Here is a 16973-nt window from a genome sequence, read left to right on the forward strand (position 1 = left end):
TTCAAGCGAATCAGAATAGACTACTGAGTGGGTGCACTCGGAGCACGACTTCCCATGTGCAAAGATTTATCCCAAACCGTGGTTTCTTTATCTTCCCCGATGGTGCAGTGGAAAAACAGGCCATACACTGTGAATTAATTGGATAAAAGCATTGTTTAAATAATTTGTAACATAGTCTGAAATAATTCAGCCTATTGTGTATCTGTCTCAGGATCACCATGGGTTTCTTTTCATTGTAGAGATTTTGCCCTTGTGCTGCATAGAGTAGTACAGTTTTCTCCCACGTGTATCCCTTGCATGCATATAATCAACAGTGAAGAATAATGAGATATCCCAGAGTAGAAATTACTCTTTGTTGTGCATCTGTGTGCAGCTATTCTTTGTTGATCTGTCTGGCAGCAGACTGTGGGAGATCTGAGATGGCCTCTGTGACCCTGAATACCGCCTGCTGTGGCTGCCGTTTGATGCGAGTGTGTATGTGCAGGGTGTTATGTGGATGGACAGATGTCAGTGCATGTACCATGTTTTTAAATGCTGTCTGCAGTTGTCTGTCACAGTGCTTTACACAAAGTCGTTACATCGCAAAGTCGTTCCAGCATTAATTTGTTTGGCACATTATTGTAATGATGCTAGAAGAGTCCCACTGCTACCTAAGTCCTCTTTAGCACATCCCATAGATTCTCAATGAAGATAATTCGGTTGTTATCTTTTAAAGTACAAAGTTTGGTACTGAACTCTACCTTTTAGGGTAAAACAGCCATGTTTCTATCCCCCTTCCCAAGTGACTGATTGGATTTTAATGACCAACAATGTGCCAGTGTAGCTCCACCCACAGCTGGCTCAGATTGGACCAGATTGCAGTAGCTTCTGTGGGGGTTGGTAGGCTATAATGTTTATACTCCAACAAAACCACTATAAACTGATACAGAAAGAAAAAAACACCATAAAGCCATACTTGGTTTCATAATAAAGTTTATTCTATATTACAAATAGTATTTTGTTCTTGACTGCAAAATAGGAATGCATTATATTTACATACACAGGTATACAATTAATTATAACAAAGTTAGAGAAGCTCGCCTTATATCCCCCAGGTTTCGTTTTTATCTCTCGATAAGATACTCTTTATCTTTCAAATATGATCTAGTAAAAGTCTTTTCTAGCATGTTTGTGTAACACCTGCTATAACACTGAGCTAGGAGGACATTTTAAGTTCCTACAAAACGTTTGAAGGTGGAAACTTTATCTGTGCTCTCAGCAACGCAGGTTGGCCTCTAGCAGACAACCTTTGATGCAGGTAGAAGGGACGGGGCAGGGAGAAATGAAAGACAGGATGTTACACTGGAGGGGGCAGATTCACAGTGACAGCTCTGTGTTAATAAATAACACAGAGCAGGATCTAGACACTGTATATGTTGGCTACATGAATAGGAGAGTTCCCTGAAATAGTTTCAGTAGTATTTGTAATAACTTGAAGGCCCATTTAGCAATAAATCATCCAGTTCCTGAATCAATCTTTTCCCCTCATTTTCTATAATCTGATATTGTTTACTACATTTTATGCAGCAAACACTTTGTGAATGTACCCCTCCAAGCAGAAACAACAGACATTCATCATACGGTAAAGCTGCAGAAGGTAATTCATGGACAATGGGTTGGATATGTCACATACATTTAACACAAAGGGCTCCGTCTTAAACATACGTCAGTGGAGATGTGCCTCTCCTGCTGTGCTATTCACATGTAGAGTTTTCATGTTTTTTTAAGCCAGTTGAAAGGAAAATTGTTTTGTGCACACATTTTAACAAACTGATGCAGCCTCTTGTTGCTTTTATGAACTGAACCTTTGTCAAACCACATCTGTTTGTTTTCATAAGTGCTCATCATTTTGCAATTTTTTGGGGGGTAAAAAAAAAAATTGGGTTCTCGCCATAATGTTTTTTTTTCTGTCATGGGCCCAGCAGAGGGAGAGCAATTATAATAATGAAATAATCAATACAATGCAGTAGTCAACAAGATGTAATGGCAGCAGTGTTATGTCTACCAAAACTAATGGCACAGAAGAGGCACACAGCACTGAAAGTCAGTGATGGAGGACACAGTAAGTGGGACATGAGGTTCAATTGTTATGTGAGATCCATAATCTTGAAAAAATGAGAAGTTGGCTGGTAAATGAATTTCAAAGTCCCTAGTAGTTGTAGAAGTATATAAATATCTTTGAGCAAGGCAGTTCCATTTCATACCATCCAAATAGGTCAACATGCAAAGGTATATAATATGCGTCTTACTTAGCATCTACCACGTCACAAAAACAATGGGCATGGGATTCTGCAGGGAGGGGGCCGAGCAAGATAAAGGTTCCACCTTAAACGAAAGTTATAGTTTTTATTACATGAACAATCCACTTTCCATTTCGATTCTTCCAAGCAAAAGAAAGATAAAAGAACACATCCACATCATCATTGCAAGGCTTAATTTTCTTATTTTTCACTTTTTTTTTAAATAAGTTTCTTAAATTGTTTACGTTTTACATGCGCTTAAAAAGCCAATAAAGGACCCAAGGTGGACCTAGGGCGGTCTTCACACATTCACATCACCACATGGGGCACGTTGTCAAGGCAAAAGAAAGGGCAGAGGTCAAAAGGTACGGAGGGCGCCTCATTATCTCACTTTCAGTCGCTCTCTTTCTCCCATAGTGGGGGTTCACATCCAACAAGTCTTATCTACTGATAGCGTCCATCATTTCCTGTTTATCTTTCCATGATGCTCACTTCTTGCTTTTCTTTACCTTTTTTTTCTTTTTTTCTTTTTTTTTGAGGCTTGGAGAAGGCTGCCCCCTGCCGCCACTGAGGACAACTACACTAATACAGACAAGAGCGCCTCAAACAGTTACACACTCAAGAGTTGGGGTTTTGCCGTATGCAACTAGCTACCATCTCCAACGCTTGTGCAAAAACAGAAAAGAAAGTGTTAAGTCAGGAGCTGGACAAAAAGGGTGAACGGTGTGCCGAGAGCTGGAGAGAGCCCGTGCTGATGGAAAGAGAAAGGAGGATCAGATCACCTCGCCTGCAGAGCCTCTCACCTCGACACACTGAGGTCAGTTAAATCACACAGGTTTAAAGTTCCAGTCACAATATTTTTTTGTTGTCCAAGAAGTGGTCATCTTATACATAGTCCTTTTTTGTCAGTTCCTCAGTGGCACTTTTATAAATACATTTTTGACCATTTTGAAAATTTCAAGCTCCTTTGGTTTTTGGCTGACCGACTAAGTCCATCTCATTTGATTTCTCCACACAAAAGTCTTTGAATAGGAACATCCTGGGAAAGAAGTGCTACTCTCATAACATTGCCCCTTTTAGGTAGCAGTCAGCGTCTCTGGCTGCACTGTGTTGTGTGAATCGTTCTTCTTATTTTTACTGATCAAGCAGTTCATCAACCAGTTCGTTCAGTCAGCTCTTCCTTGTAACTCCTCCAGGGTTGACGTAGATATCTGGGCAGTCAGGATCTTGGGCAGCTGCTGATTGTTGTGTGTGTATCTGTGCGTGTGTGTATGTGCTTTGATAGACCGTCGCTGTGGCGACACAAAACAGGAAGTGGCAAGAGCCATGCAAAGACTGCTCCTGGTCTTTTGGATCAGCAGTCAAAACACTGTCTTCCAGAGTTAGTTGTGTGCTTCTTTTTCTTGTGTTTTTAAACAAAGGATCCAGCTTGGGTGGGGGCTCTAGGGTTTCTCTAATAGCTTAATTTTGCAGTAGCCATGTTAAGCCAAATGGAAGCAGAAATCATGAGCACGTTCCTAAACGTACGCCGGGCAGGTAAAAATGTGTAAATGTTGCAAAGAGCTATAGGCTGGCGATGCTCTGGTTTGTAAAGTTTAAGTGTCTGTGTTTCAGTAAAGGAAAAGTTCAGAGAAGCAATAACCCTTCTCTTCCCATCCATCAGTCTTTTTTTTTCTTAAATACAACTCCAGCTACATTTAAAGAACTCAAGAACATTCTAGGTTTGCCTGGACTCGCCCCAGATTTCACAGATATGTATGCTTTGCTTGAAGGTATAGTGTAAACTTGGCAAACCATCCTTGCATTAATTTTCTTCCGAGGTGTTCATTTGGCTTGCAGTCATCAGGTTTGATGTTTCCACTCGATTCTGTATCTGAATATAGAACTACAATAAACTGAACTCTAGAGATGGTATAACTTTAACTACCTATTCTGAAAAGTTCTCAACAAAATGAACACCCACCATTGTGGTTTTTTAAAGAATTACCTACCAGTGTAAATTCTTGAAGGCAACATAAAAATGTTTTTTTCCCCTCTTTTCTTCCAGCAGGGTGAAGGATGCCAATATGGCCAGCTTTCAGGCAATCACCCCTTGAAGCTCCCCCTGTGGTGAAACTGAGAGATCCCCCCACATTGCACTGTGGGAGACTCTAACCTCAGCCCTGCACCACCCCTCACATATATCTGGTAAACTAGTCTATGCAGCAGAGTGGATGAGGAAAACTAAACACTTCTTGGGGGAAGAGGAAGCAGAAAAAAAGGTTTTAAGGAAGAAGTCATCTCTGACAGGCGGCGGGGGGAAGTCACATGATGAAAAAGATGGGGACAGGTCTTCGCTCAGGCACGGCTCGGTTTCTGATGGGGTCTCTTCCCAGTGCACCCTGGGAAGTGCGGTCCTCAGCTCTCCAGACTCATGAAGGCCACCACCTGCTCCAGCTTGAAGGCCAACCTCTGTTTCCTGGCTGCATCGTCCTGCTCCAGTGCACACACAATCTGCCAGCAGGACAGTGAGGTAAGCACAGACACACAACATGTCATTAGTGTGAGTACTAAAAACACACACATTTTTATGACAGTTGAAACTATACGTACACAGCATCAGTACTTTGCCTCTCAGTGTGCATACAGGTGTATGTAGGGCATAGTCAATAATTAATACAGCAATTAATACAAAGGTATTTTCTAGAGTGGTATACATTTGGGATTAGTAAGACTAAGGTTCCAGTATTGTGTATCTATAATGTACCAAATCTTAAACAATGGTGTGTGTTTTGTTACATACCTCTTCAGTGTATTTTCCAATATAGGAGTAAATCTCACTGAGAGAGCTCATGCTATTAAACTCATTCATGTGCATCCGTGACTGTTCTGCCAAGTAGGCATTCATGTCCTGGTCACTGATCGCTGGCATCTTGTTGATGTCAGAGTAGTACCTGTTGACAGAGGGATAAAACAAAGCATAAGTGCTTGTTACAGTTCTGTTTACAGTGGGGGGCATCGTTAGGAAACCTGTTAAATGATGTGGAAAACAGAAAACACCCAGTGCTGTGTTTTCATATAAATGTTTTCCTTGGCACTCATCACACTGTGCAGTTCTTTGAGGATATTTGGCTAACTGCATGCAACACTAAGGCAACAAGTGACTGAAATGGAGTCATCATAGATGAAGAAGAGGTCTTAGACTTCACCCTGGAACACGACAAACCTGCACGCACACTAGCTGCAATGAGGCAATCAGTCACTGTCAGCAGCAGCTGTGTTGCCCATATCAACTATGTTAATTAAAGCTGCTTATTTACATATTAAATTCCTGTAGCTGCAGCCGCTTGAGGACAACCTGGGTGTATGGCTGGATAATTTTAGGAGTGTGTGTGAGAGTGAGATGATATTTGCCAGGAAACAAGTCTTCAGAGCAAAGTGAGCAAAGGAAAAGGCAGGTGTGTGCTGCTCACAGAGGTCATACACATATTGACACCTGTTCAGCACTGCAAGGCAGTTCCAGGCAACTCCTAGCAGGGGAGCAGAAACCAGGTGTGCTTGTTTTAAGAAAGATTTTTACACAGAAAGCTCACAAACTATTTTCTAAAAAAATGTTGTGATGTTATTTCCAACATAGAATAACTTTTTGTCTGCACAAGTTTTTTTTAAGCTCTCACAAGCCATTATTTAAACGCACATAAACCATATTTGTGAACGTACTGATTCATATGCAAACGCTATTTCACACAGCTAAAGTAATGGCAGGCTTGATGGTTTTGTCATTGTGTGGAGACCAGCAACTCCCACATCAAATTCTAGCGTCAAACATCAACACACTAGGAAATAAATAGCTCTGTTGGATCTTGTGGCTCTGCCCAACTGCACAGCCTCCAGATAAAAGTGAAACTGCTGAGCAGACATACTTATATTTCAAGTGCTTTTACTGCAGCAAAGTAAAAACTATACACTGATTCTCTCTCTACAGAGCAGCAGCAAGGAAAAGGTGGCAATTTCCATTCCATTTTCCTGCAAACCAGGTAAGAGTGTTATTTCTTTATAACTAAGCTGAAGCATGAAGGAGAGACGGAAGGAGAGAGGTCAGTTTCTTTCCTCTCCCCGGCACACAAATCAGCACAATGGACAGCACCTTCCATCAATCCTCACTCAACCAATTAATACAGGCCCGCTATAAATGTTTTGGATGGATTTGTTTAAAGGTGTTGATTCACATCATGACTGTGTCTACAGACACACACACTGGAGCACAGCCTGAGCTCCTCATTTAGTTTCACCTATCTGAACAGTGCTCATATATTCGCATCCTGCGGCTTGGCTTTGTGACACATAATACCCTGCACCACTTCATGTGACTCCCATCTTTTATTCAGGAACTCTTCTTCTCCCCTGCTGACGAATAAATGTAATAATTTTAACAAATTACTGCCTTCTGCTGCCTCCAACTCTCAAACTGCTTTCTCTCCTCCACACAGAGACACACACACAGAAGTCTGCAGCCTTCTAACACACTGACTCCTCTGTACTGTATACTTCATGCCCTGGGCGCTACCATCCATTCCCACTGTGTTGTAAGTTGGATTGGGTTTCACAGCTCATAGTTCACAGCGCTACAGCCGTGTTGTGTGTGTGTGTGTGTGTGTGTTGGAATAAAACATAGCTAATACAGGTTTTCTGATGGTTTTCTCTCTCTTCATCCATCCAGTGATAGGTGCATGCATGCGTTTTAATTGACAGCTCACCTCTCCACCCAGCTTTTGTAACTGGGGATGTCCTTGGCATAAAGCAGCTTGTTGGAGGGCGAGTCCTTCCCAAGGCGATGTTCTGAGGTGGAGCAGGAGTCCATGAAGGTCTGGGCCACCACAGACAGACAGGCATCTGTGATGCTGCTCTTATGGATGTCAAACACAAACTGGGGGTTCTTGATCACATTCACCCAGAAACGCAGAGGTAGGCTACAAAGGAGAATAAAGTAGTTTAGTGAAAAAGTACCAAAATAACTTTTCATGATCAAATTGTTTGTGCTGCAACCTGTAAATAAAATGCTGTCTGTGAGGGGAAAAAAATAAATCCTGGAGCTAATGAGACATGTTAATGTGCTCTGTGTTAGGCCTCCTGTTGTTAAAATTACTTTTCCATTGATTATTTTGTTCCATCTCAATGACAGAATGCTCACATAGCAATTCAAACAGAGGAACAAAGAGTGTGAAGTAAAACAACAGCCTGTGTCCGCTTGAACTGCTCTGAGATTAAGTCTCTAAATGCCATTTTCAAATTTGCAACAGCCAGCTAGTCAATAGGCATGAACATATTATTTGCCAGAAGGGACAAGGATTCATTCACTTTGCAAAGCTAGTACACAGGCCCTTCTGTTGCTGATGTGCTGTATTTGATGTGTGTGCTCAATTCAATAAAGCCTTTATCTTTAAAACCAGGTGGTGGCTGGCTCTCATTTTTTTCTTTCTAGCAGTGTCCAGGGGTCCTCGCTGGGGGCCGCACAGTGACACAGTTCATATTGCCTTGTTTGTTCAAGTGGGTCCTATTTTGTGCCTGTCCAAAATAATAAAAATATACAAGTCTGTTTATTTGCTGGGCTCGTTTCTGCCAAAATGAATAGATATAGGGGCCAGCTTTATCTGTTTGCTGCAGTGAAAGGGGCTCAGGTGGTATTAAGAAACAGCCGAGTGTTACTTGGATCTCTGTATCTTTACTATTCTCTAGGCTATGTGCTTTTAGCTGATGTGGCAAAAAACAATCAGAAAAGACAAGAGTGCACTCTAGCCTGCACAGGAAGATGTGTATGAGTGTGTGTGTGTCACAATATTAAAGGATGATGGGAACAAAACAAGAAAAAACGGAAATGCAATCATTTAAAATACCACCATTGGCCCCTCACCCCCATCACTGCACCAAGCATTTATTCAAGTACAACCACCCCAACCACCCACCAAGCTATTCACATGTGCAATCTAACAAAAGAGGATTTGGGCTCAGGAAGGAAAAAAAAATCTGCATTATAACTTCAAAATTAATCTAAGCAAAGAATCTAGTAGGGATTGGGCGCAGGGATCAAAGGGATATTAACACCACTGCTGGGCTGCCTTGATTGTTGACAATCTGCTGTTTGAATGGGACAGTGGGTGCTAAAATGGTGAGGTAAACCACACAATTTTGTCTTAAAATGACCAAAATAATAACATTTGTTCCATTTTATCCATTGAAATAGGCAAAAAGCCTAGAATTCCTGCAGTTAACTCCTGCTGAGTAGTTTTAGGAATCAGAATGATGGCCATGATCTGGCCTTTTGGTCAGGGATTAGGTTAAATATTGGCTGCCAGATCAAGGGCATCTTTTATCCTCAAGGAATTATGCTGGTGTAATCAGAAAACTCTTTATTAAAAGACTAGTCCTCTGTCCATCAAGCCAGAACTACAAAGTGCAGTTAAATCAAAGTGATAAAATAAAGACTGTTGCATATTAGATGCACTATGCACTATTAGAGTTGCTTTTATTTACTTTACCAAAATAATGTTTAACACATTTCATGGCTCACAGTACAATGTGCATGCCAAAGAACTGAGTACTTAGAGGTTAAAAGCAATTCTGCTAATCCTCATCTCTCCATGTAAGATTACCAGCCAGCACTGACAAACCTATAATTTTCAATGAATAAAACAACTTCACTTCAGCATAAGAACTTTTAACTTCATGAAGAGAAAAGCAGAGTTCTGCAAAGAGATGGTTTGGCCTCAGGGCACCATGACAAACAGGACTTGTACTACTACTTTGGTTCCTAAATATGTTCTTGTTCTACTTGCACTGTACATTCACACGTCTCACTGTAGTCCCTCTGTGGCATGTCTAACTGTCTGCCCGACACTCCTGGCATGCACAACTTGCCAACGAGCGTCTGAATCTAAAGCTGTGGGATGTTATCCTGCTTCTGCAGAGGGAGCCTGATGAATTTGTTTGCCATTGGCAGGCAAAAGGTCACAGATGTTGTGATCTAGAGCATCCCATTGGAGGCACTGCAGTGCAGAGAAGTGACAAAGCCTGACTTTTTTTTTCCATGGAGTGACCAGTGGCTTGACTTAACAGCTTTATAAAGCTGATCTAACTGGACAAAAAATGCACTTCCTTTCTACTGACATTCCTTTGCTACATAAGCTGTACAGTCCTGGGGGTGCTATTTACACTGTGTGCAGTAGGGGACTGCAGTATGACAGCAGATAGGTGTTAATCTGCATGCAGAAAAAGAGGTGTGTGTGTGCCAGGTTTGCACAATAATTAAAATTCTGTCTGTTCCTCTCAACATGCAGTGCAGATAGACAGACAAGCAAACCAAATACAGAAGAGTGAGGACGAGAGCCGGCGCTGACACACTGCCACTAATCCAAAAGATACCATCTGGAGATGCTGTAGGAGCCAGTGACTCATGTATGCACACACTTACTGTACACACATACAAATGTATGTTACAACTCTATGGCACAAAGACATTCACTGATTTTAACTTTGCACAATTTACAGATGTACACACAAACATGTTGTTGAAATAGTATGGTGATGGTATAGCGTTAGCACTATAGCTACTGTCTCTCAACTGTTGTGATGGAGGACTTGGATTGAAAGTGGTGTGAGATGATTTCCCAGGCTACAGTGAAATCTGGATGCCATCTGTCTCTCAGAGTGTGTAGATGTGCAGAATCGATGGGAATTTGGTACTGTATAGCTTTGAAAGTAAACAGGAATCATGCAAAACCATCTATTCCTGAACAGCCATGACTAAAGGTTTCAACACAAAACTACAATAAGAAGTGGACTGCAGGTTGCAGGTTTACTTGCATAACAGTAAAGTGAGGAACTGATGGAAAGAAAACCCTGAAGGAGCGGTGGGGGGTTTGCACTGCAGTAAGAAGTTAACGGTGTGTATGATGGGGCTGCTAGGTTTAATGGGATAGGGGCTCAGCTTGGGAGGGACACTGGTATTATTATTCCCTACCATCAGACAAAATGAAGGCTTTCGTTACAGCCAAGATTGCAGTCTTTTGAGATGACTAAAGGTTATGCGTAAGCACACACAGTGAGAAGCGTGAAGACGCAGTTGTATTCACAACCCACACAGAGAAGGTATCTGTGTTGGCATTAGCACAAACCATGTCCAATCTAAGTGGCTTTTTGTCTGGGTTGGTTATGAAGCTTTATAGCGAATCTAATGTAGGAGAAACCCATTGCGCACTTAACTGCAAATGGCTCAAAAATACCAAAATTAGAAACCTAGTGTAAATATTGCTTCTTTAGCTGCCCCCTTACTCACTCCTCTCTCCATCCTTATTTGCCCCTTGATGCACATCATTGTTTCCTCCTTTCTCATGGGTCTTGGGCTGAGTGATGCATGCTGGGATCTTGGCAGAGGCTATGAGGCTAATGAGATATTAGTGTGCATTTAGCTCCCACTGTGTTCATTTCCTTCTCTTCACCTTTTCATTTCTCTGTTCACTTGGTTCTGGTGCACTCGGTTATTTAACCCCAACCAACCTTTTAAGGTGGGCTCACAGGGGTCAATATGGTTCCAATTAATCAGCGGATATTAATTTAGAGGTGTACTTGTGCACCTGGGAGTGTACATTTGTCACTATGGCGATTTCCACAGTGACAGGCATTTTTTTGGCCCAGTTATCCATGATAATAGATGGAGAGTCTTGGCAGCCAATTGAATTAGCCCCTTGTGGTTGGCTTTAATGAAGATTACACGCCCCTGTGGTTAATGGATATTAGGAAGGGAAGAAGCGTGTGGTGAAACTTGGCACCGACAGGGCAATGCCATGTGAAATGTGCCAAAGTGTTGTGGTTGTGCCTCTGGTACATTAAACGTCACTGTGTAGAAAGGAAAAAGCAATGGACAGAGCCTCTCAGGTGCACAAATAATTAAGTAAATATTTATGTCCATTAAAGATGCCTCAGGAGTGTCTGCATGACCAGAGCCCTCAGTGTGTTTGTGTGTTTTGATGCTGAACTCACCAGTTGCTCTTCCATGTGTGTCGGACATGCGGGTCATGAATGCTGTGTTTGTCGGCCTGCTCGTCCAGGAAGTCAAACATATACTTGATGGCCAGCGGCAGAGCGCTGCCTCGATGGGCAGTGCTGAAGATGGTCTCAAACAGGTCGTCCACAAACTTCTGTAGTGTACCCTGTGGAGCAAAGAGAGGAGTATTTTCAGTATTTATATATTGACACAGTAGCCTACAAGTGAAAGGGAGTGGCACTGTTTAATACATCTGGCACACTACACTGACTAGAGCTGGCATGCTGTAAATGTATATAAATATATACATATTTTTTTTCTATGCAACTGTATGAGTTGTGTACTACATGTTCGTTTGTCCCCTGGCTCTAACGTTTATGTGTCTGACTTCTATCTCTCAGACTCGGCCCCTAAATCTGCTTGCAGCTTTGATGGGGGAAATTGTTATTTCACAGCTGACTTTTAATAATATCTGGGAACAGGAGGCGCATCTCCTAAGCCTCTTTGTGCAGCCGGATTAGCTCCCACACTGCACCATTGACCCTAATTTGATTTAATGTTGGTGACTTTAAGGAGGAGGAGGAGATGAGTAGAAGAGAGACAGAGTGAGAGAATCTAATCCTCTTGTAAAGAATGAGCTGATGGGATGCACGGGGAAAGGCGAGAGCGAAGGATGGAAATGAAACGACAGAGGTTTCCTATCAGAAAAAGAGGCCATTGAGTGTGGCAGATGAGGTGTGTACAGGCACTGGCAAATAAAAATCCAATTTGGGTGGAGCGGGTGACCGAATCACAGAGTGAAGAGAGGTAGGAGAGAGTGGGAGGAGAGAATCCTGTTAGTCCGACAATCACAGCTATAATTCTAATGTGGCCCACATTCTCGACAGCTTATCGTTTTTCTATGAAGATGGAGTCACATATCTCTATATCAAACCTACGTACCTTCAACTGACAGGCTGTATTTGCTCTCAAGGGAATACCCAACGTTTTGTGCATATAGATACTAAAAACGTGTGCGTGTCCCCACAAGTGCTAAGGCTGTGACATTTTACATCATCCTCTATCTCAAGGGGTGCACCGGTATCAATCATCAGTGTCATCATCACAGGGTTCTCTTGTTCCTCGATGGAGCTGGAACTGCCACATCACCCCCTCCCACCACCATCTACCCTGTCATTAGACTGCACTCTAAACACAATGTGTCATCTGGATGTTTTGATGCGGTCTGCCTTCACATTAAAATGCAAGGAAAGCAAACAATCAGAACGTTGGGGATGGCAATGAATCAGGGAGGCAGACCCACACCCACACACACACACACTTGAGTGCGGACCAAAAAGGCATCCTTCCCTGTGCCACTGCACACGAACCAAAGCTTCCTGTACCCACACTCAGAGTGTCAGTGATGGAGCTAATATGAGAGACGTCAGCGGCGTTGCCAGGGAGAGGTATTTATTGGCAAGGTGAAAGCCAAACGTAGTCAATTACGCTGCCTGTCTGCCCAATCCTTTCTCACCAAGAAAGATGGCCAGCCAAGATAAACTGGTTATTTCACAAAAACAATCCATCTGGAAAGATGATCTGCTGTCTGCCGTCAGAGGCCAACTTCTTGCACTTTGGACATGTGTGCATGTGTGAAGGTGTGCGGAGGACTATGCAGTATGTATCACGGTGACAGCTGCTCCATTTTCCCTTCTATTCTGCAGTCTTGTTTGTTTATTAGTTCCTTTCATATGCTGCTTATTACGTCCTGTGTCACACTCTGTGTTACACCTCTCTTTCCCTGTTAATTGATTACCTGAATTTGCTCATCTGCCCACACATCTGCACTGTCATTAGTTTTCCTAGTAGAGTGCCAAGAAAAAGAATGTACCCTTTGAAAATGACCTGTTTTTTTCACATTAATTGGTCATTACCTGAACATTAATATAAGTCACAGATGTGGACAAACAAAATTAAACATGCTAAACAGTCCTAATCTTCCTGTCTTCACTGAAAACACTAATTAAACCTGGACACTATTGGCCAAAAAGGTAAGCGAACCTCTCCTACCTCTTTTGAAGGCAATAATCTCTCACATGTATTTTCAGTAGTTGAGGGGCAGAACTTTGGAACATTTTGACAATTTTATTCCTCAAAGAACTACTTCAGCTATATTCTTAGCAATGTTTGTTTTGAAGGACTCTTGATTACTTTGTCTAAGCAACAAACAACCACTAAAGTTGGGAACTCTTTTTCCCATTGATTATGACAGCCAGAGGCAGCAAAGCAGCGCCCGATCACGGTGCCTTCTCCACCGTATTACATGGTTGAGATCCTGCTATTTGCAGTGGTCTGTGTTTGTCACAAACTTGGTTTTATCAGTCAAAGAAACATTGTTCCAATGTCAACAAACTCATTGAAACCATGCACCAGGATTTGCATAATCTTAACCAGCTCCAATAATCCCTCTAAGCATTTTGCTGTCGTTCCTTTTTTTTTCCTGTTGTGCCCTTGGAGTCATCTTAAATGGGAGCCTACAACCAGGGAAGAGTGCCACAGTGCTAAATTGCTTCAGTTTTTAGGCAAGAGATTAGCATGATTACTCTGGTCCAACATTATGCAAATCAACAATTATCAACTATTATTCTTCTGAGTTCACGTTTTAGAGTGTTTATTGATGGAACTGTAGTTTTGGCCACACCACCAACTTTGGTAACCCTTCAAATTGAAACCTATTTTCAATTTTCATTCTATTAATGGGGGTGGACAAGAACAATACAACAGTTTGCATGTTATTAATTTAAATAAACTGTACAAGTTTACAGTTCCAAACTAGATAAATATTGGACAACACCTCAGTTTTTACTGTCTGGAGGCTCTGAGGCTGCAGTTCTGCAAAAAACTAAATGAAGTAGGGAGAACAGGGAAGTGAAACAAAAAGGTCTGGATTTGCTTGAGTATTTTCAGTGTATTTTGTTTTGCTGCATAAACACACATTACTGATTAATGGTGTGTGTGAACCTATGTGTAAAATAAGTTTCATGTGCTCTGCCCATCGGCATTATACATTTGTCAGAGTATGTTTTTATCCTCCTTCTTTTTTCTGTCTAAGCTTGTTCTTGTGTTTTTGAGTTAATGCTCTCTATGTGAACCGCTAAACAAAGGCACTGGATCAAAACTGAACATTTCAGTTGGTAGCCTCCCTCTTTTCTTTTACCTTCCCTGTACGCCTGTCTGCGTCTGTGTCTGATAGAGAGGATGTCTTGATGAAAAAAGAGGGAAAAGGTGCTTTAGGAGTGTATTGTTAATTTGCATTCAGCTGTTGGATCAAAGTCACATTTCCCTCCAAACCAAATTAAGTATTTTTTTTCCTTCTGAGTGTCCATTGTCAGGAGGCACATTCAAAGAGTTTCATTTTATAGCTATATCTATTTTTGTCGGATCATTTTTTTTTATACAGAAAAAAAAAAAATCACTAGATTCACGGGTCTTCTTTCTTCTTCTTTTTCACCCTTTTCGATATGCTGCTGCATCACAGCAATAGTAATGAAAAAAGAAAACAAACTGAAATATCTATTTTCTCTTTCTCACCTGAGGGGATAGAGGAATACATTTGAATAATGTTTTCCACTGAGATGACTCATCCAAAGTAAACATGAATATTTAAATAAAGGAGGGCTTTTCTGAGTCATTATAACACAGGGGAAGGTTACAGTGACCCTTTAGCCTTTCACCTGCTGAACTGGTTCAGTAACTTAACTGCTGTGACAGACAAGTCTTTTGGCTACGAGATCAAATACTCTGCAATTTAAATGGGCTGCATTACGACCACCTATGATGACTCATGACTGTCAATGAAAATTCTCAAGATGGCTCACCTTGGTAGCCAGAAGTCGTGTCAGGTAGATCTCGGAGACCATCTTGCTGCCGCGGTCACCCTCCTTCTGGTCTCCATGCTCATGGTTCTTGACCAAGTGCCAGACTTTCACCCCACTCTCCAGGTCAGGAGTGATCATAGGAGTACGGGAACGCAGGCTGTCAGGGCTCCCAGTATACTTTATCATGTTCTCTGTAAAGAAGAACAAACTTTAGTTCATATAATGATAAATGTGTAAATAATGTAAATTTCAGGGTAAAAATCTACAGTGTTTGCTTTCTTTTGGTACCTGTGTGAGCTAATAAAAACAATGAACTTTGCTGGTTTAGATAATCACAGAGAGGAAGCTGAGGGTGAATAAAATCATAGCATTAGATCAAGAAGACCTACAGCTTTTGATTTACTTTTGTGTACCTCATGTACCAGTTAAGGTTTGACCATGGATGTGTGGACAACCAAAAGACAAGGAAAACCCCTGCCGTGCATGTCTGCAACAGAATACTTTTTCTTGACTTGAGACTTTCAATTTACACGTCTGGGAAATTGGATATGAAACTTTTAGAAAGTCTGCATGGTTAATTTTTCATGGCTTCTTCTCCGAGTGAGAAGACATGGTATTGCAGGCTGACACAAAATCGAACAGGTGTCAGACGAGATGAAATATGTATGGCCCACCCAATGGCCGGAGTGGCAATGACATTTCCAAACACATGGCTCAATGAATGTTTACACAGTGTGAAGAAAATTGATCAGTGGGTGCGGTCTGAAGAGAGGAGTGGGGAAAAAAAGAGTGATTTTCACTGTGACAGAAATCAATCTGCCCAGAGAGAAAAGCAGGAGGAGTGTATGGAGGAGAGAGTTTGGGGAGAAAAAGAGACAGCTGGAGACATCAGATACACAGAGACAGTGTGTATGTGTATTGACTGCTCAAATCACAGAACAATCAGCTGAAAATATTTGTTTCTCTATAGGACTGTGCAGTGAACAATAGTTAATTCTAGCTTTGTTATTCAGTTTGTGGTAATTACTCATTCAGAATGTTAGAAAGCTGAAGGTGATTCAGTGATACACAAGAGAGAGATTTCTGGTTGGATTCTATTCTGAGTGATTTTTTTTCTCCTTGTGGTTTTTGATGGAAACATAACATCCTACTAGATCAAACACAAAGGGTTCTCCTTTCATTCTCCGACTCAACATGTTACCCAGTGTTTGTCTGAATCTTTGAACTTTTTCCCACAACTTTCCCTCCTGCTCCATCCTCCAAACCCCCCTCTCCCTTCTTAGCAGTTATATTAAATTCAGCCTCGTCCCTTTCCTTCACTATTTGTCCATTGTACTCAGGAAGAGTTCAAAGTCACTCTTAAGTACCACACTGGTCGTGAAGTGCATCACACTCATATTTGAAGTCAATCCCTTAAAAAATAGGGGAAATATTCCTGGCATCCTTTCTTTTTCTGTCTCACCACTCACCTTGTCCTATCAGGTCTAATTTGGTACTGGAGAGGGTGAGGTGAGACCATATGGAGATGAAGCAATGCTAATAATGTGGCACCGCATTTGAAGTGTCTGAAGTGTTTGTGACCAGTGATGGTAGCCCTTTGATCAGCAACTAACTTGATGGTTTTGCAGGTTCAAGGAGACGGGGAGCAGACGGACAGGCGGAAAAACACTGACACATAGGAGGATGAGAAGACACATTTTGGAGTCTCGAGTGGCCAGAACAACAGAAGAAAGAGTCTATTTCGTCTCTTTATATTCTAGAAACCCTTTCAACTGCTCCAAATTGTGTCTTTCTTCTTGGTCTGACACTGTTAAC

The 16973-nt window shown here is 41.7% G+C and overlaps 1 protein-coding gene across 2 annotated transcripts in view; it reads right to left on the reverse strand.

Annotated features, from left to right (window-relative positions):
• Positions 1–1028: 1028 nt before the first annotated feature.
• Positions 1029–16973, reverse strand: part of plxna4 (plexin A4) — a 193925-nt gene continuing 177980 nt past the window's right edge. For both annotated transcript variants that reach the window (XM_028432887.1, XM_028432876.1), the window contains exons 28-32: positions 15159–15349; positions 11295–11464; positions 7016–7228; positions 5062–5212; positions 1029–4772 (exon numbers count right to left, since the gene is read on the reverse strand). In XM_028432887.1, the coding sequence (XP_028288688.1) occupies positions 4677–4772; positions 5062–5212; positions 7016–7228; positions 11295–11464; positions 15159–15349 (821 nt within the window). In that variant the 3' untranslated portion in view covers positions 1029–4676. The remainder of the gene's footprint in view (positions 4773–5061; positions 5213–7015; positions 7229–11294; positions 11465–15158; positions 15350–16973) is intronic.

The sequence above is a fragment of the Parambassis ranga genome, chromosome 2, assembly GCF_900634625.1.
Source record: "Parambassis ranga chromosome 2, fParRan2.1, whole genome shotgun sequence".
Classification (NCBI taxonomy): Eukaryota; Metazoa; Chordata; class Actinopteri; family Ambassidae; genus Parambassis; species Parambassis ranga.